The sequence below is a fragment of the Pan paniscus genome, chromosome 23, assembly GCF_029289425.2.
Source record: "Pan paniscus chromosome 23, NHGRI_mPanPan1-v2.0_pri, whole genome shotgun sequence".
NCBI classification, from domain to species: domain Eukaryota; kingdom Metazoa; phylum Chordata; class Mammalia; order Primates; family Hominidae; genus Pan; species Pan paniscus.
Window position 1 is genome coordinate 35,980,261 of NC_085927.1, and position 20,995 is coordinate 36,001,255.

Genomic DNA, 20,995 nt, shown 5'->3' on the forward strand with positions numbered 1-20,995 from the left:
AAAGTGTACGGAGGCAGCTTCAACGTCTTTATGTTCTGCCGCTGTGAGCCCTGGCATCCTAATATCATATAGTCTGAGAGGCATCTGAAAGCCAGGCAGAGGGCAGCCTGGGGATTAACATTTACTATATGTCTACTATGTGACAGGCACTGTGCAAAGTGCTTTTGATATACCATCTAATTAAATCTGCACTTTCAACCTTATGAGCAAGGAAATATTTTTATCTCTATTTTACACATTTAACAAAAGAGGCTTACAAGAGTTGAAGTGATTTGCCCAAGGCCAGATAGCTAGGAAAGATTGACACCAACATATGTGATCACTCCAAAACATATGCTCTTAACCACAATGTCCGCATTTCTCCAATATCACCTGTACACAGATCACCCGGGGATATTGTTAAGGTGCAGATTCTGACTCAGCAGATCGGGGGCAGGGCCTGAGATTCTGCATTTCCAACCAGCAACCAGGTGATACTGATGCTTCTGACCCAGAGACCCCACTTGGAGCAGCTGGTACTATATCATAGTTTCTCTTTATGCCAGGGCCACCAAAGTTATGAAAGGGTGAGGTTTACACTTTTAAGATGAGGTCACACAGCAAACAGTGGTTTATCCTAGATTCAAATTCACATCTATCTGACTCCAGAGTCCATTTCTTTCAAAAATAAAGTCTACTGCTTACCCTTATGCCTGTAGCTTGACCCTCAGCTGGGGGTGATTTTGTCCCCCCAGGGAACATTAGGAAATATCTGGAGACATTTTTGGCTGGCACAACTTGGGTGGGAGGTGCTGCTGATATCTAGTGGGTAGAGGCCAGAGATGATGCTAAGCATTCTGAAATGTACAGCATAGCCCCGTGTAAGCACTCACAAAGAATTATCTGCTCCCAAATATCCCTAATGCTGAGGTCGAGAAACCCTGCTTTCTCAAGACACTGCTCAGTGTCTTTTGGTCAGAAATAAAAATCCACCCAGAACCTCTCTCTTGAGGCCACTTAGTGCACTTAATTTAGAGTTAGTGGACATTTCAACCAATTCCACTAAAAAATGGCCATGAATAAATAAGAGCTGTATCTACCAAAAAAGTCCATTATGCAATCAATAGGTGGAACTTTCCACTACTTTGAAATGAGGGCTTGATGTTTACAACTCTGTTAATATCCTTGTGCCACAGCAGATGGAAACCAATCAGGTCCAGAAATCATTGTCTTAATTTTAGTCATTAACATGCCTGGCCACATGCTGTTTATTGGCATCTTTTGCTGTTTATGTTGCATGCTCCGTTTTCTCTGATGGTAGCTTTTGCCTTCACCCTATTTCTGAGGGAGATAGCATTGACTCTGATCCAAGCCTGGGGAAGGCTAGGATCTGGCATTGATCACCAGCACCAGTATCTCCATTCCATATCCTCCTTGATCAATTATTGGAAGAACATATCTAATAATACAAGACTATTGATGAGGCTTGATTTGCCCGAGAGGGATTGTTTCCCCCTTCTTACTCGAGCTCATTTAAGATGTTTCTTTGGCTTGTGGAAAATGCCGATTGAGGTTTCATTTGTTACGAGGTGACGGGATATGCCTGAAAAGAGAAGTGTGTCTCTGAAGAATGAAGAAACAGTATGATAGATAATTATCTCCTATGCATTCAGCTCTTTACAGTTTACAAAGCACCTGAATGTAACTTGGGCTGCACGATACTCTGTGTTGAAGATAGGGAAGGAATTGACATCTATTGTAGAGTTGAGGGGCCGACTGTAGGATGTACTCATTGGTGCCTGGGGAATCCGAACAGATGTGGGATCCATTTCTATGTCTTGCAATGGATGTGGTTCTCCTTCTCATATCCGTGCTGTTTCTCCCTGGCTATGCTTATCTGCATAGCTGTTGGGTTACAGTCATTTTAATCATCAGTGGCCTGGATGGCTTTATTCAAGGGGTGATCCGATTTTCCAACTCCTGTATTTGTATTTGGGTTGCTGTGTCTGTAACCCAAGTAGAGTCTCTCCTGGGACTGCTGTGAACATACATGGATGCTACACCAGGTTAAGGCCTAATGTGCCCCAGGGGGTTGTCACATTGGGAGTAGTGGTTGTATCTCATTCTTGGGCATGGTGAATTGTGACCTGACAGTGAGGAAGTGGGACATAGGATGAGCATGTTTTTGTGGAGAGGAGAAAGGAAGGACTTTGAGGCCCATGCTGGGGCATTACAATAGTTTGGCTAGTAGAGTACAGAGCACATGCCTGAGTGGAGAGAATGAGGGGCACAGGGAAGATGGGGTGAGGGTGAGAAAGCATCAAAACAGAGGAGACCCCCCAGGTTGGCATATTGCACAAGCTGTCACTCAATAGTTCTAAGAATAGGAAAGGGAGCTGATGTTTATTAAGCACTTGCTATAGTCTATGCAATGTGTCAAACACTTCCTCTCATCAGTGACTCTTCAGCTAGTCCTATAGCACAACAATGCTGTTATTATTTCCGCTTTGCAGATGAGAAAACTGAGGGTCAAGTGGGTGACAAGAATTGCTTGGGGTCACGTTGCAAATGGTGGAGCTGGGTTGCAAGCTCCTGTCTGTGTGAATCGATGGCCCATGTTGGTAAGACCTGCTGCATGCTACCCAAGTCATGAATTTAGGGAAGGAAGAGTTTAAAGTTGAAGTATTTATGTGGTGACTTCTAAGTTCTGAGTACTACACGAGGTATTTGGGATATAAGGCCGAGTACAACCTTATTCATAAGGAGATCAATATAGTAGGGAATTAGACATTGGCAAATAATTCCTATCTGATGGGATATCTGTCTTTCCTAGTGGCTTGTACAAATGCTGGGAGCATAGAAGGGAAAGAAACTAATTCTATGAGAGGGAGCCAGAGAGCACATCATACAGGAGGTGATTATGGAATGGGGTCTTGATGGATGAGTAGAAGTTCACTTGTCAGAGAAGGGATAAGGCAGAGTAGAGCATTCCAGATGGAGCAATGGTAGGTTCAAAGGCACAGAGGCATCAAAGAACATGGCATGTTTGGGAGCTTGGGAATACTCTGGGAATTACTGATGTGGGGTGCAAGGTGTGGGCAGCAAAAAGAAAGGGTGAGTTGGGACAGAGACTTTGAAGGACTTGATATGCGAAACAACAAAGTTGGGACTGGGGGAACTGAGAAGACACTGAAGACTTTTCAGCAGAGGAATGACATGATCAGGTTAAAGAGATTCCTCCTTGGAGGCTTTGTGGAATACAGTTGGAGAGTGGTGTAGATTGATGAGAGGAACACCAGTTTAAAACTATGTGAATCCTGGCCAGGCATGGTCGCTCATGCCTGTAATCCCAGCACTTTGGGAGGCTGAGGCAGATGGATTACCTGAGGTCAGGAGTTCGAGACCAGCCCTGCCAACATGGCAAAACCTTGTCTCTACTGAAAATACAAAAATTAGTAGGTTGTGGTGGTGGGCGCCTATCGTCCCATCTACTCGGGTGGCTGAGGATTGCTTGAATCTGGGAGGCAGAGGTTGCAGTGAGCCGAGATTGCTTCACTGCACTCCAGCCTGGGCAACAGAGCAAGACTCTGTCTCCATAAAAAAAGAACTATCTGAATCTTTAGGAGATGATGATGAAGACTAAATTTATAAAAAGATAACAGAGAGCAGAGGAAAGATGCAAGAGATTGTATTGATGAGATACTTGAGGCCTAGAGAAGGGATCCAGGGTAAGCTATAAATTGTTCCCATGCTAAACTTCTTTGGAGACAAAATCCAGTGGCCACTTGAGAAGTTTCAAAGTCCATTTTCCCTATTTCTGCAATCACGTGGGCTAGTGGGCTGAGAAGAAATATGAGCTGCATTTCCATTTAAATTGAAGTAAGACATGTCAAAGGTGGCTTAGTAATTACCAGCTGGAACAATGGCAGTATGATGTGGGAAGTGTAGTGTCAGTATATGCGGTGCAGATAATTTTTGCAGTTGAGACTTAATTATGTTGATATAATTATTCCCCTGTCAGGAAAATTGGGTGGCACAGATATGTCATATTTGTGTTTGAGCAGAAAAATGAAATGCCTTTTTTATTCAGAGAGGAACTGGGTGGTTGACTCTGGGAAGTTGGGATTGGGGTGTTTGGAGTTTACCCCAGGTCAGGATGTCTGTTTGCATCTGGGGGTTTTGTGAATCCCCTGCTCAGTTGGTATCAACTTTGAGAAGGTTGTTGGGGTCCCATGATGGCTATTCTTTGCCCCTTTCTGAGGATGCTGCATCGGAAGTCATAGGCTGGAGAGGATTTTTAGGGATGGGAAAGCTAGGAGCTCTGAATAGCAAGAGCTTTAAGGAACTTTAGAGAGATTTCTTTTTAAAATTTTTATTTGCAAACCTTGCGACTGAAAAACCCAAGGTAGAGTTGCGTGCCTTGAAGCCTGATCCCTCCTCCCTTTCCCTTCCCCTTCTCCATCCCAATGCCCCAAGAGAGCCTTAGCCACCTTCTCCATCCCTGTGTGATAAGGTCTTGAGGAGTCTGTGCCATCCACTCCTCCCCATCCATCAGGGACTCCAAGAACCAAGTACAAAGCCCCTTCCTCACCATTGAAGCTCCAGTCCCTGGCGCTATGATTACTGAAGTAGCTGGAATGATGTCCAGGCAGAAATGATCCATCTAAAGTGGATGAAATGGAGAGAGGGGTGCACTTGATAGAGAGGACAGGGGTAGGAAACTCCCAGGTTCTAGTTTTTTCTCTGCCACCCCATGACTGAGCAATCTTTACCAGGTGACTTCGTGCTCCAAGACTCCGTTTTGGCCCCTGGTATCTGGCATGTGTGTCCACAGATGCTCATGGGATATGTGAATGCACACAGTAGTGCAGCCGACTTAGGCATTCTGCAGGCAAACTCTTTATCATCTACATTTTAAACAACTCAAGTTGCCTAAATGTTAACTTTCCAGAAAGCTATAAAGACCCTCAGGCAACAGCTGAGGGCATTTTAAAACCATCGGGTTGAAAAATAAGAAGAGAAAGGAAAGACCAGAAGCAGGTGCCTGGAGCAGCGAGCCCTTCTGCCTGAAGATAAGGGAGAATCCTGGCAGGGAAAGCTGGGTGGTGTACAGTTCCATAGAGTCCCCTGCTTGGCTGCAGAGCCAACTCCATTCTGCCTTTAATATACAAGTGTTTTACCTGAGCGTGAGTCAAATAGATGTTATCTATACTCATACGAGAAATCAACACAGGATGGAAATACACCAACATATTCATGAAAAGCCGTTGTCCCCAAGTAATAGATTTAAGGATGATTTTCAAAGTTTTCTTTTGTCACTTTTTAAATGTTCTACATTCTCTATAGTGAATGCTATTAGAAACAGAAAAGCAAAGCAACGGTGTTTAAAAGAGAAAGAAAAGAGCACGTGGTGTTGTATTAGTTTTTTAGGGGAGGTATAACAAAGTGCCACCAACTGCATGGCTTAAGACAACAGAAAGGTATTGTCCTACAGTTCTGGAGGCTGGAAGTGCAAAAAACCAAGGTGTCAGCAGGGCCATGCTCTCTCCAAAGGCTCTAGGAAAGAAACTATTCCATGCCTGTCTCCTAGCTTCTGGTGGTTCACTGGAAAGTTTTGATGTTCCTTGGCTTCTAGATACATCACTCTAATCCTCAATCTTTATGTGACATTCTCCCTGTGTCCTCACATTCTCTTCCCTCTGAGTGTATCTCTGTGTCCAAGTTTCCCCTCCTTAGAAGGATACTGGTCATATTGGATTAGGACCCATCCTGCTGACTTCATTTTGACTTGATTACCTCTGTAGAGACCTTATCTCTAAATACAGTTACATTCTGAAGTCCTGGGGATTAAGACTTCAACCTGTCTTCTCTGGGGATATGATTCAACTCATAAACAGATGTGTTTCTCGAGATGAGAAGTTCTTCCTTTGTAGGTATGGGAATCAATTGAGATGGGACAAATGTGAAGATCTTTTGATGTTACTGTGACAGCCAGCCTCCCAGATGGTTCTCAGTGATCTGTGTCTCTGGCATTCACACCCCAGTGTTATCACCTCCCCTACTGCATCAGAGTTGTTCTGTGTGACATATTGATTATGTCATTGGTAATAGGTTGTCCTTTCTGAGGTTAGGCTATAAAAGACATTTGGTGGCAGGAGGATCACTTGAGGCCAGGAAGTCAAGACCAGCTTGGACAACACAGTGAGACCCCCATCTCTACAAAAATAAAAATAAAAAAATTAGCCTGGTCTGATGGTACATGCCTGTATTCCCAGGTATTCAGGAGGCTGAGGCAGGAGGATCACGTGGGATCAGGAGTTTGTGGCTGCAGTGAGCCGTCATGGTGCCACAGCACTGCAGCCTGGGCTACAAAGTGAGACCCTGTGTCTAAAGAATGATAATAAAAATACATAATAAAAAGACATTTGGCTTCTGCTGAGTTCTCTCTTGGATCACTTGCTATGGGAAAACCATCCACTGTGTCATGAGGACACTGAAGCAGCTCAGCGGGTGTATTAGTCCATTCTCGCATTGCTATAATGAACTACCTGAGACTGGGTAATTTATAAAGAAAAGAGGTGTAATTGGCTCATAGTTCTGAGGCTGTACAGGAAGCATGGCTAAGGAGGCCTCAGGAAACACAATCATGGCAGAAGTTGAAGGGGAAGCAGGCAGTCCCTACATGGCTGGAGCAGGAGGAAGAGAGAAAAGGGGGAGGTGCTACCAGATCTTATGAGATCTTATTTGCTATCATGAGAGCAGCAAAGGGGAAATCCACCCCCATGATCCAATCACCTCCCACCAGGCCGGCCCCTCTTCCAACACTGGGGATTACAATTTACCATGAGATTTGGGCAGGGACACAGATCCAAACCACATCAGTGGGAGATCCACGAGGCAGAGAACTGAGCCTTCCTGCCAACAGCTAGTGAGGAAGTGAGGCCTCCAGCCAGTAGCCACATCAGTGAGCCTGCTTGGAAGGGGACCCTCCAGCTGCAGTCAAGCCTGCAGACAACCAAAGCCCTGGCTGGCATTTCGATAGATCCTGTCTTCATTCCCTATTGCTGCTGCAACAAGCAACCACTAACACAGTATCTTAAAACAACACAGATTTATTCTTTTAGAGCTCTAGAGATCAGATGTCCAAGATGAGTCCAACGGCATTAAAAACTAAGTATCATCAGGATTGGTGCCTTCTGGAGGCCCCAGGGGACAATCTGTTCCAGCCTCTTCTAGCTTCTAGTGCCTGCCAGCATTTCTTGGCTCCTGGGTGCACCACTCCAATCTCTGCTTCCATCCACATCCACATTGCTGCTTTCTCCCCCACTGACCCCCTTGCCTCCATCTTCAAAGACCCTTATGATTATTTTAGGGACTACCTGGAGAATCCAGGATAATCTCCCCCTACCTCAAGATCCTTAAGATACTCATATCTGCAAGATGCCTTTTGCCATACAAGGGAACGGATTTACATGTTGCCGGATTAGACCATAGACATCTTTGGGAGGACTTTATACACCCTGCCAAATACCTTGAGCCAGAACCACCCAGATAAGCCACTCCTGAATTCTCAACCCACAGAAACCATGAGAGATAATAAATGATATTAGATATTTCAAAACTCTAAATGTTTGGGTAACCTAGTATACAGCAATACATAACTAGTACAGAATAGGGATCTGTAATCCTGCACTTGATTCTGCAGCCTTGAAAATAATAATTCTGGTGGCTGAGCACAGTGGCTCACACCTCTAATCCCAACAGTGGGAGGCAGAGATGGGAGGATCACTTGAGGGCCAGAGTTCAAGGTCAGCCAGGGCAACATAGTGAGACCCCATCTCTAAAAAAATGAAAAAACCTAAGTGGATGTGGTGATGTGCACCTGTGGTCCTAGCTACTGAGTAGGCTGAGGCAGGAGGATCATCTGAACCCAGGAGTTCAGGCTGCAGTGAGCTATGATCACACTACTGCATTCTAGCTTGGGTGACAGGGTGAAACTCTGTCTCTAAAATTAAAAAAAAGATCATAATTCTGGATGTCTTACAACTTTTTCCTCAAAATATGGACATGGAAAAGTGTGCAAATCACGTAAGTGAACAGTTTGATGAATTTGTACAGACTGAAAACCCTGTTGTCTGTCTGAAATAATGAAGCCTAAAATGATCCTGGATCCTTCAGAGCTCTGAGCCAGTCATTGCCTGTTCACTTTCAGATCCACTCCTACCCCTTCTCTGTTCTGCTGTAGAATTACAGAAAAGGACATTTCCTGGTTTCCTTGACTTCTGGTAGGTTCTGCCAATGAAAGGCAGTGATGGACAACTGAAGGTCAAAAGAAAGGGAGAAGACAGGATATCTTTCTTTGGCACTGCCTTGAGGCATCCATGGAAGCAGCAGTACCTCCTTTTAATCCATATCTTATCAGGGACTCTCCTCCTCCATGAAGCCCATTTCCTCTGGGCAGCGCTATTGAGGTCTCACTTCCCATTGGATGGCCCAACTCCTTGGCTTTTTTGTCCAGCCCTAGGTTGGCAGGGCCTTCCTGCTGTTGCTAATCTCTCCTGGCTTTCCCAAAGCATTCTGTAAAATCCTTCCAGCTTCAACAAAACAAGTAATAGATTCTTAGACATCATTTTCTGAAAAATGAAATTGTCCTCAGTAAACACCAGCAGCCCTCATATTTCCCGTGTCTTTACTTAGAAAGAAGGAAATAGGAACCTGTGGACCAAGTACGTGCTACCAATTTAGGTAGGCGAGGTGTACGCAATCTTACATTATTTCATTTGTTCCTTGTAACACCTTTTGTCAAGGAATAATACAGTACTGTCATTTTACCAGATGAGGAACTGAAGGTAAGAAAGGATTAGTAACTCTTTGGGATTTGCGTAGCTGCTTCAGGGTTCATCTTGTTCCAAAGCCAGTTCTGTTCCTGCTGTTTGTGATGTTAGCAGTTTGCATCTCTCCCTCTCCGCACTCACCAGGGCCTCTCTGGAAGTGTGATTAGCTTCAGCTTCACTCAGATCCACACAATACTCACCAATCTTTAAGGAGAAATAAACCTGCGAACCAACTAACTCATATAAATATCTTCTTTGAGGATTTGAATACCATTTCTAGGAGGATTGGGATCATTTAAAAATGTGGCAGAGGCTGGGTACGGTGGCTCATGCCTGTAATCCCAGTGCTTTGAGAGGCCAAGGAGGGAGGACCACTTGACACCAGGAGTTTGAGACCAACCTGGGGAACCATAGCAGGACCCTGTTTCTACAAATAATAATAATAAATATCTGGGCATAGTGGTGCATGCCTGTAGTCCCAGCTACTGAGGAGACTGAGATGGGAGGATCACTTGAGCCCAGGAGTTCAAGGTTACAGTGAGCTGTGATTGTACCACTGCACTCTCCAGTCTGGGCAAGAGAGTGAGACCCCCATCTCTAAGAAAAAAAAAAAAAAAAGTGTAGCAGAGTTGAGAGTTCTGATCGATGCTGGCAGATGAAGCACAGGACATCACTGGAATGAAACACTTGGCTTGGTGAGTTGAGAGAATGGATTCTAGCCCCTGATTGCTTGGGTCTCTGCTATGATTGATTAGACATGCCTGCCATGTGTGAAGAAAAGGACAGGAGGTATTGTTGGGTATTTGCTGACCCTTTAGAAATTGTGAAGGCCCCAACTTTTAATCTGTCACTTTCTAGCTGTATGAATTTGGGACCTTTGATGAGTCTCTCTGTGTCTGCTATCACATCATAAAAATAGAATAATACTGGGGCTGGGTGGATCACTTGAGGTCAGGAGTTAGAGACAAGCCTGGCCAACATGGTGAAATCTCATCTGTACTAAAAATACAAAAATTAGCCAGGCATAATGGCAGGTGCCTGTAATCCCAGCTGTTTGGGGGGCTGAGGCAGGAGAATTGCTTGAACCTGGGAGGCAGCGGTTGCAGTGAGCTGAGATCGTGCCACCGCACTTCAGCCTAGGTGACAGAGCAAGATTCACTCTCAAAGAACAAAACAAAACAAAAAAAGAAAAAGAAAAAAATAGAATAATGCAATGAATCTTCAGGATAATTATGAGGAAAGGACCCTGTAGAATGATGACCAACTTCTTCCCAGTCGTTATTCCTGCTGGAGACTGGGCATACATTTGGGTTTTCTTAGGGCCACTCCAACTCTTTCCTTTCCCAAAGTGGAGCTTAACACCACCTGCTGATGCTCACTCCATTACCAATGTGGCCTTTGAGCTCTTGCTGGAACACAATTCACAGGGCATTTTTTATTTTTATTTTTTTTTGAGATGGAGTCTCGCTCTGTCACCTAGGCTGGAGTGCAGTGGCGCAATCTCGGCTCAATGCACCCTCCGCCTCCCAGGTTCAAGCAATTCTCCTGCCTCAGTCTCCTGAGTAGCTGGGACTACAGGTGCATGCCGCCACACTCGGCTAAATTTTTTGTATTTTTAATACAGCTGGGGTTTCACCATGTTGGTCAGGCTTGTCTCAAACTCCTGACCTCAAATGATCCACCCTCCTCGGCCTCCTAAAGTGCTGGGATTAGAGGCATGAGCCGCCCCGCCCAGCCCGCAGGGCTTTTATTCCCGCACTTCACACCCTCCAGCGTCAGCCTCATTTCTCCCAGGCAAGTGACCCTCGGACAATTTGAAGGAAGCAATGGCAGTTCCTCATAGCCTTTCTTTCTGGGAAAGATTCCCTCACCTGGCATCATTGGATGAAACAGGAACAATTAGAAGCAAAGCTGGACAGAGCCATGGACTGCCGTCAGGAGACCTGAGCTTAGCTCTAGATCTTTTCTTGGTTGTGTGTCCCTAGGCAAATGAGTTAACCTCTCTGAGCCTCAGCCTGCTCATCTGTAAAATGGACAGGACAAAGTGATGAAGATTCCCTCTCAGCATGGAGCAGGTGGATGAGGAGATTGTTCATTATAGCATCAGAGAGGAATAAAGTATATATTTTTTAACTTGCCTATGATAAAGATAATTCTTATTCTTTACAGAAAATCTTGAGGAGTGCTAAAAGGAATGGAAAAATTGCCTGATATCTTACCACAGAGAGATAATAGCCATTGCTACCACTTTGTTGCAATAATCTCAGCTCACTTTTTATGTTTCTATAGTACTTGACTCTGAGGGTTTCAATAAAGATTAAATGAGATAAAATATTTTGAACATTTAGCAGAGTGCCTGTGTATGCAAGAAATATATATAAATATATTCACTTATTTAACACATATTTATTATGTTCAAGGTTTGTTAAACATTTAAGGATATGAAAATACTTGATTTTTTCATCGGGTTTCAGGATATACCCTGATCTATAGGATAAAGTACGTGTTACAGGCAAAATTCAACTCCATTCGATTTTCAAGTTGAAGCCAGAAGGGATTGCTGTTTGCTAATTCTAATCAGCAACCAGATTCTAATAAATACATCCTTAATATTTGTTAGGTATGCTATGTGCTAGATGCTGGAAATATTTGGGTGTGTATCTACACATGCATATATTGTACACACACGTTTGCATATATACATGTTTATATATATTTATAGTAGCATATGTGTGTGTAATTTTTTTCAGCACCAGGCTCTGTAACATTTTCTGCTTGTCTTTGCTAAATCAGAAGAAAGCAACAAGATGAATTTTCGTCAAGTTTCAAAAGTGTTTTGAGATAGTCTGATCTATAGTGTAAATTGTGTGGCACAGGTGAAATTAACTTTGGGGGGCCTTGGGAGACACCTCAGAAGGTTTGAGAGGCAACCTCCAGAGCTGCAGAAATTAACAAATGAGAGTCTTGTCCATTTGCAGAGAGGAGAGGGTCCTCTGAAGATTGAGATGCTCTGGGCAGAGAAAACAAACAACAAACAACAGTTTTAAATATTAGCCTCTAATTGAACATCACAAGAGGAGATGATTTTAATTGCAGCCATTAATTATCATATGAACCGCTTCTCACATGGGCAACTCTGTGATATGCTCCAGAGGGAGTAGCCCGGGGGTTTAACAAGAAATCATAGTTCTCTCAAGTGATGCTGGGGAGGTCGGCAAGTATGCATATTATCTACATACTACATATTATTGTACTGATCTCTGTGTACACGATATATATATCCTCCATATATTACGTATGTATCATGTATATTATGTATGCATTAGAATGTATAATTTATCCCTTATCCTTCCCTCATTCGCCACTAATAGTCATACAATAGCACCATTCATTTCATCCCCAAACATGTATTGAGTACCTCCTGTGTTCCAGACACTGGTAATACAGATAGAGATTAGTTCCCTGCAAGAACATAAACTATGTGGAAGTGAGGACTTTATTTGTATCGCCGGTGCCTAGATCAGTGCCGCGCCTTGTAGGTGCTCAACAAATGTTTATTAAATGTATATGTGTATGTATGAATGAATAATATATGAATATATAATATATACCAGGATATATGGATGTGTGTCTACAGTGTGTACACCATTATATTGTAGTTTTAGATAACCCTGGGAATGTGGTATATATCTTAGTGGATTTCTGCTATCTATGCATCTAACTATCTAAATCATTTTGTATCCTAATTATCCCCCACCTCCCAATTTCTCTCCATGCTTCAAATCTCTAAAGAGAGCTAATAACAGAGAAGACCAAGCTCACAATCGACCTCAGCACACAACCCCATTTTCATGGAGCAGCCCTGAGCCAAGCCCGAGCAAGCGTGATTGTCAGATGCTGTCGTTGCCTCCCGCCCACTTCCTGTTTCATGAGAGGGGCACTGGCTCACTTCCCCTTCTGCTTGTGCATCCCTTCCGTGTCTCCGGAGGGGTCTCTGGCTGGGGCCTTGTATTATCTGTCCCAGGGAGACTGTTTGGGGCACTGCATTTGTTTAGCCTAATGAAATGGTCTCTGCAATCAGCAGACTCCATTTGGTTTTGGAGTTGAAGCAGGAAAGATTTGCTGATTGCTGATTACACCAACACTAAATTTCTCCAAGCTTTCTCCTCAGGGTGCGCCCACTGAGTCTGATGCTTCCCTAGCAGATGGAGGATGGGATGCAGAGGGCGGCAAGGGGGCAACGGTGGAGGGTGGAAGGTAGTGGCAGATCCGCGAACCCTGTCCTTGGTCCACATACTCTGGCCTAACTGACGATGGCTTTCTGGTTCTCACCTCTTGCTGTGTCTAAGCCAACTCACCTTCTATGCAGCCCTTGTTTTTTTCATGTCTTTTCTATGTAGGATAGTGAAAAATCTTCAGAGCCAGAGTCCTGCATTCCAATGTTTTTATTTGGTTTGTGACCTTGGCAAATCTCAGTAACCTGGGGATGACACTGTTCTTCCTGAGACTCCTTCTCCTATGAGAATTAAAGGATAGCTATGCCACTGTTGGTCAAGTTTCCACTCTGCCAAGCTCATTTACTCCTTGCAAAAGCCCTGTGAGGGAGGGTCTGCTACTGGCCCCATTTCCCCAGTGAGACAACTGAGGGTCAGAGAGGTTCTGTAACTTGCTGGAGGTCACACAGCCAGTGAGCAGCAGAGTTGGGATTTGAACCCCGGCAGCTCGGCTCCAGAGCCTACTTTCACTTTTATGATATTGTGGATTTGACTCATTTTAGACTCCTATTTCTTCTGCCCACTTGCTTAGTCCCAGCCGAGGCCCACCCATCCCTGAGACACAGTGCCTCCTTCTGTCTCTCTCCTCTATCCTCTGGGAAGCTCCCTGAGGATGTGGACTGTACACCTTGCTGCTCCTGCATGACACTGACATGGGCAAGGTTCACTTAAGCAAAAGTAGGAGGGGACGTCTGTACCCTTTTCTCATGTCTCAGCACATGTGACTTAAAGGGTTCCCACTTAGGAACCCAAGACCTGGATGCACATCTCAGCTTTGTGGTCTCCCGGCGGCGTGACCTCAGACAGGTCATTTGGTTAGACATTCATTGAACCAATGCTTATAGGATTCACTGTACTTAACACATAACCCACAATGGCCCAGATGTGTGGACTTGGGATAGAATCTAAGACAGAAATACAGATTTTTCTGCCTCTGTCTTACAAAGATACAGGTGCCACATCTGGGAGAAAGTGGCTAATGCCCAGTGACACCATTGTCCTGGCCCACTAGAACAGAGTGGAGCTGGCCGGGCGCGGTGGCTCACGCCTGTACTCCCAGCACTTTAGGAGGCCAAGGCGGGTGGATCACGAGGTCGGGAAATCGAGACCATCCTGGCTAACACGGTGAAACCCTGTCTCTACTAAAAATACAAAAAAAAAAAAAAAAAAAAAAAAGCCAGCGTGGTGGCAGGTGCCTGTCGTGCCAGTTACTTGGGAGGCTGAGGCAGGAGAATGGCTTGAACCTGGGAGGCGGAGCTTGCAGTGAGCCGAGATAGTGAGACTCTGTCTCAAAAAAAAAAAAAAAAAAAGAGTGGAGCCTGGGCAGATGCTCCCAGAAGCTGCCGGGATTTTGCACCTAGCTGTTTTCTAGGTGCATTTATGAGCTGACATGCTGATGTCCTGGGGTGAGCACCCCCTCCTTCACAGTCCCTCAGTGTCCTTTGTTTCCTCTGACAGCCTGGGGGCCCCAACCTCGGGTTGTCTCTCACCTTGTCAAGGCTGAGATGGGGATTTCACAGTTGGTGGCTTCAATCAACTGGGATGGACTGGCAGCTCCTTCTCATGCCACCACCATGGCGTCCTTCCCGCCACCCCTTCTCCCTCTCATTAGCTTGACCTGGCCCTTAGGCTTACTCAGTCTTTGCCTGCTGCCTCTCTCTCTCTCTTTAAAATCAGAAAACACTGGAAAGGCACAGACTTACAATAATGTGAATGGGCAAGCCAATGTGCAGAGAGCTGAGTGTGTCCCTGTAATGGTCCTCGCTGACTTCCGTTGGGGAATGCAGTCATAGCCCCAGAAAGAGCACTGGACTGGGAGCCACCAAGCCCAGGGTTCAGATCCCAGCTCTGTGCCTTTCCTGAGTGACCTCGCTGACTGACCTTGCTGGCTTTAGTTTCCTCATCTGCAAAATAAAGAAAAATGAGGCCGGGTGCAGTGGCTCACGCCTGTAATTCCAGCACTTTGGGAGGCCAAGGTGGGTGGATCACTTGAGATCAGGAGTTCGAGACCAGCCTGGCCAACGTGGTGAAATCCCATCTCTGCTAAAAAATACATAAATTAGCCAAGTGTGGTCGTGGGTGCCTGTAATCCCATCTACTTGGGAGGCTGAGGCAGGAGAATTGCTTGGACCCGGGAGGTGGAGGTTGCAGTTAGCCGAGATCACGCCACTGCACTCCAGCCTGTGCAACAGAGCAAGACTTTGTCTCAAAAAAAAAAGAAAAAAGAAAAAAAAAAAATGACTCCAGGCTAAGAGGGGCTGTGAACCATTCATTTTCACTTAGCTACTCAGTTCCATGGGGAGCTGGGAATTGCGCTTTGACCCCACATCCTCAAATTTCTCCCCTCCCACTGTCCTCAGTTGGTATGTATGTTCCTTTACACAGCAGTCCAAAAATAAACTTTACCTAATTAGAGCCGGTTACAAGAAAAATCCCATCTATAACCCCGCTTTGCCCCATCCATAAATATTCTCAATTCTCCATGAGTGTTATCTGCATAGATTTGAGCATGATACTGCTCGGATCTATTCCGTTTGCTTCATGTTATTTCAAAGAAGCACTCTACGCTGCCACAATTCTTATTTCTAATGTTGATGTCTGCCTAAGAGCATCAAAGTGACACACTGTGATTTCCCTAACCATTCCCAATTGCTGGGTGATGAGGCAGATCCCAGCCTCTCCTTGTCATCAGTAGCACCGCTGCAAACATCCTCGGGCATAGAGCTGTGTTCTGTGTCTTGATTTATCCCCCATAAGATGAATTAATTACCAGGAGGTTAGATGCTGGGTCTCACCCAGGGTTTCAGACTCAGCACCGTGGACATTCAGGCCGGATAATTCTTTGTGGGATTGTCATGTGCCTTGTAGGATGTTGAACAGCATCTCTGGCCTCTACCCACCAGATGCCAGCAGCATTTCCCCAAGTTGCGACTGCCAAAAATGTCTCCAGACATGACCAAATGTCCCCTGGGGGGCAAAATCACTCTTAGGTAACAATCATTATGTGTTAAAGGGTAGCAATGTGTAGGTTGCAAATTAAAGTCAGAGATTTTCCCAAGAGTCCAGATAAAATCCAATTAGAAAAGTACCAGAAAGTATTGATCACGAAGATGAGCACTGAGAGGGGAGTCAGAGGCACTGAGCTTGAGTTCCAGCTCCGCCATGAAGTCTTTGCTTCTTAAGGCCTCAGTTCCTCATCTGTGAAATGGGAGAAGAGTAAAGACTCACCTGCTGGGCCTGTGAGGCATGAGTGAGATCCTGGCTGCAAAACACTCAACACAGCTCTGGCCACAGAAAGAGCTCTGTAAATGCCCATCGTGCTTGCCTGTTCTGGAGGGAGCCCAGCTGGGTTTTTCATCTTTGCTTTTGCTGCTGTGAGGACAGCAAGGTGGGGGTGTTTAGGGGACAGACTTGAAAGGAAACTCTTTGTTATGTTCTCCCCATGAACTCCTGCACCAGATTTATCCTTGAGGCTCAGCTTCCTAAACCAGACTCCATGACCCTTCTTGGTTTTTACGTTTACTCCTCCATCCAAGATGGGCTGAGTATCCACTGTGGGTGGTGGTGCAGATTCAGAGCATGGCCCTGGGGTCAGATGCAGTGGGAGCAGCACCCCCTGCACAGGTGAGCAAGCTCTGTGTGCCATCCCCTGGAGTAGCTATTCCCTCCTCTATGAAACATGGAACACCTGGTTGAGGATCCCATAAATCTGTCCGCAGAGAGAGCCTCTGATGGAGAACTTACCGCTTCATAGGTGCTCAGTGAACACTAGGCTCAGCCTGGGGCGTGTCTCTTCCCCAATGCATGCATGGGTGGTGCATTTCTTGCCCAAGGCCAACGTGTGTTTGCATCTTCTGTCCCCAGGAGAAGTACGTGGAGGAACTTGCAGCAGTGAGGCAAACCCTCCAGACAGACCTGGAGACATCCATTCGGCGGATTGCCGACCTGCAGGCTGCCTTGGAAGAAGTGGCATCCAGTGACAGTGATACTGAGAGGTAACTTGCTAGGGGCTCGGCAGGGCTGGGCGCGGCAGGTGGGCGGCATCCTGGGGAGCTCTATGCCCTTTAGCCGGGCTGGGGCCACATTCACTGGGAAACCCAAAGATGTTTGGGGGCTGGAGGCACCCCTGGTTTACTTGGGTAAGGAGAGACGATGTTGCCCTGCTGGTTTAACCTCTCCTTGCTGTTGCTAAAACCTCTCAGTCCAGCTTACCAAGCCTTCAGTGAGGCAGTGTGACTGGAACAAGGACTAGCGTATGGTCTTCTACGAGTTCCATGTCCAATCTTGGCCTAATTCTCTCATCTGTAAAATGGGCATAATAATATTAGGATGAACCACATGCAATTGCCAAGATTGGACTATTTTTGACCTACAGACTGGAAGTTTCATATATTCAATCTACTGCCTATTTCTTAGGGCTGTTGTTGAGAGTTGAGTTCACAGATGAACATGACAGATATGTAAGTGCTATATAAGTGGAAGCTATGATTGTACAGAATAATGGACATTATTTTACAAGGGCAATGGCTGATTCAAGGATGCAAAGTTGGGCTGGTGATTAGCGAGACCACCCAAGTTCAATGGCAGGGCTTCTTGCCTTTCTCAGAAGATAGGCTACTTTTCACCATCTCTGCTTGAGTCTCAAGCTACTGCAGGCCACAGGTGGACCGCTCAGCTGGAAAGAGTTTGAGGTATCCCAGCTGGGCACATGGGTCCAGGCTGTCCAACTCCTGTAGCATTCTGTTCCCAGGAGCTACCTTTGTACCCTTGGCTTATTGCTTCTGTAGGAACCACAGCTGCCTGTCTTGCCACACATACCTGCCCCCGTTCTAGCCTCTGTGGCAAAGCCTGGGTAGCAGAGAAGACACTTTCCTTACATAGCTTTTCAATAAAGAATCTACAGGGTGGTTCCCTCCTGCTGCCTGCAAGCTGCCCCCGTACACACCTGAGCAGGCCACATTAAAAGCCTGTTTTTCTTAGTCTTCCTCTCTGCGAAGGCTGTTATTTTCTGCAGCCGGGACAGTCAAACATCAGTCCTTGGAACGCATCCCTCTTTGTTTCCATATGAGGACCCTGACTGCAGAGAAGTTCAAGGTCACACAGCAAATTAGCTTCATACACTGAGCTAGAACTCAGGTCTGCTGAAGTTCCTACCCAGACCTTTGCCATTCACACCCTCTTAAGGGCTGGAGGCAGGGGCAGCTGCTGACCTTTGGGACATGTGGGTGCAAGACAGGCAAAGGAAGCAGAGAGGGTTACAAATCAGCTCTGGTTTAGCCAGAAGGAAGAACCAGACGTCTATATTGTCTATATTAGAGCTGACTATGAATAGTCAAGGAAAAAAACTGGAAGAAATACACCAACATTCTAACACCGAGGAAAGGCGTTACGGGTGACAATTTTTTTTTCTTCAAGTTTATTTATATTTTCTGAAATCTGTGCAATGAACATGCACACACATCTCTAGCTCTACTAGTACTCTCTTTAGGAGATTTTGCTCATGTAAGTTATGTACTCCATATACCTAATTTTAGAATGTGCATAACCTCCTCCCTTAATGCAGTCCTGGGCTGGTCATAGCTGCTGAGGGGTTTGTAACCTCAGACTCTCCAGTAATGATGTCTGCGCTCAGCAGGAGCAAGATGGAGAGCCACTGGACTCTAAAACTCCATGTTCTTGGCCAGGCATGGTGGCCCACACATGTAATCCCAGCACTTTGGGAAGCTAAGGCGGGAGGATCACTTGAGACCAGGAATTCAAGACCAGCCTGGGAAACATAAGGAGTCTCTGTCTCTACAAAAACTCCTTTTTAAAAATTAGCCAGACATGGTGGCACCTGTAGTCCCAGCTACTCAGGAGGCTGAGGTAGGAGGATCATTTCAACCCAGAAGTTTGAGGCTGTGGTGAGCTGTGATCTGTGATTGTGCCACTGCACTCCAGCCTGGGTGACAGAGCAAGACCCTGTCTCAGAAAATAAGTAAGAAAATAAAAGTTCATGTTTTGCCTGTAAATAAAAGACTTTGTCTTAAAAAAAATTCTTCAGTTTGTGCCAAAGTGGCTTCCATGCACATTCCAAGTATTCCCGCCATTCCCTGCTAATTGGCACAGCTGCCAAACTGCTGGTGAAAGGGCAAATCCTGATCTCGCAGCTGCTTTCCAGCTCATGGTTGCATTTAGGATTCCACCTCCACTGCCCCCTCCTCCTGTTTTATTAGTGTCATGGCAGAACTTAGTGTGATTACAAACTCCTTTTGTCAATATTACTTGTTTGATGCTTGGGCTGGCTTCCCCATTCATAGAAACAATAGAGCTTTTGCATGAATTACACCAGGAATGAATGGCTGTAGTTACAACCATCTTTGGCCAGTATACAAAATGTTTAAATTATTTTCACTTGCATAGCAAGAGATTGCTTTTCTAGTAAACAACAAAAGTTAAGTAAACATAACCAAATTGGAAGGAGGCGGAGGGTCCATGCTTGAAGGGTGGGTGACAGGCTGGAAGAAGGTGCAACAAGAAGCAAGGGACAGTGTCCATCAACAGATGAATGAATAAAGAAAATGTGATGCCTATACACGATAGAGTACTATTCAGCCATAAAAAAGAATGAGATTCAGTCATTTGCGGCAATGTGAATGGAACTGGAAGTCATTATGTTAAGTGAAATAAGCCAGACACAGAAAGAGAAACATTGCATATTCTCACTTACTTGTGCGATATAAAAATCAAAACAATTTAACCTATGGGAATAGACAGTAGGAGGTGGGATGGCTAATGGGTACAAAAATGTAGTTAGAATGAATGAATAAGGCCTGGTATTTAATAGCACAGCAGGATGACTGTGGTCAATGATAATTTCATTGTACATTAAAAAATAACTAAAGGAGTATAGTTGGATTGTTTGTAACACAAAGGATAATTGCTTGAGGGGGTGGATACCCCATTTTCCATGATATGGTTGTTACGCATTGCACACCTGTATCAAAACATCTCATGTACCCCATAAATATATATGCCTACTATGTACCCACAAAAGTTAAAAATAAAAACATTATAAAATGAAAAGGAAAACAAGAAGCAAGGGACAGACATCTCACTGGGAGAATGAGATCCTGGTGGTGAGGTCACAGAAAGTTGCAGACATCACTCCAGTCTTGGCGTAGGGGAGAGATCCCCTCTGGCTTTAAAGGGACCCTGCTGTCACCCTCATCCTAATAAGAGACACCTTTATCTGTCTCCTCTGTTCTGATCTACCCTTTCTGAGCTCCATGCCCTGGAATCCAATCTGAATTTTTTCCTTCTCACTTTTCATGATCTTCTGTCTCTAGGGACTTAAATCTTCCTCCCTGCTGGGCTTCTGATGTTTTTCCCTTGACTGGATCTCTAGTTTCCATATAACACCTGTCTCATAGCTGGAAGGGACATCACCTGCATTTCAGAGTTGCTGTGAGGTGTGACACGACTACAGAAAACCAGGTGTAAAGAAATGCATCTTGTGCCTGTACCTGGAAAAGCCCCATGCAATGTGCAGGATTATTACAATGGGAAGTCAAGGAAGAATTTGAGAGGGAATAGGCGTTGCACATCAACAAGTCTGATTGCCAATTAGAGATCTAATGGTTAATTTCTGCGTGACCTTGGACAAGTTGTTCAACCTCTCTGAGCCTCCGTCTCTTTGAGTCTAAGATGGGTTAATAATAAGAAGCAAGTGAAAAAGTATGGCTTCCTAGCACATTACCTTGCACATAGTAGGGGCTCAATGAGAATCATCATCAATTGCATTCATTCATTCATTTGATAAAGTCTTACTGAGCACCTGTTGTGTGCGAGATGCTGTGTTAAGTGCTTGTTTTATTCCACTTGCTTCTTGTTATCGTTATTCTCCCTCTTACAGATGAAGAGAGGTTG

The 20,995-nt window shown here is 45.1% G+C and overlaps 1 protein-coding gene across 1 annotated transcript in view; it reads left to right on the forward strand.

Moving 5' to 3' along the window:
- Window positions 1-20,995, forward strand: part of MYO18B (myosin XVIIIB) — a 268,281-nt gene that overhangs the window by 212,940 nt on the left and 34,346 nt on the right. Inside the window, exon 38 of the mRNA XM_034948321.3 lies at window positions 16,952-17,082. Coding sequence (XP_034804212.2) covers window positions 16,952-17,082 — 131 coding nt within the window. The remainder of the gene's footprint in view (window positions 1-16,951; window positions 17,083-20,995) is intronic.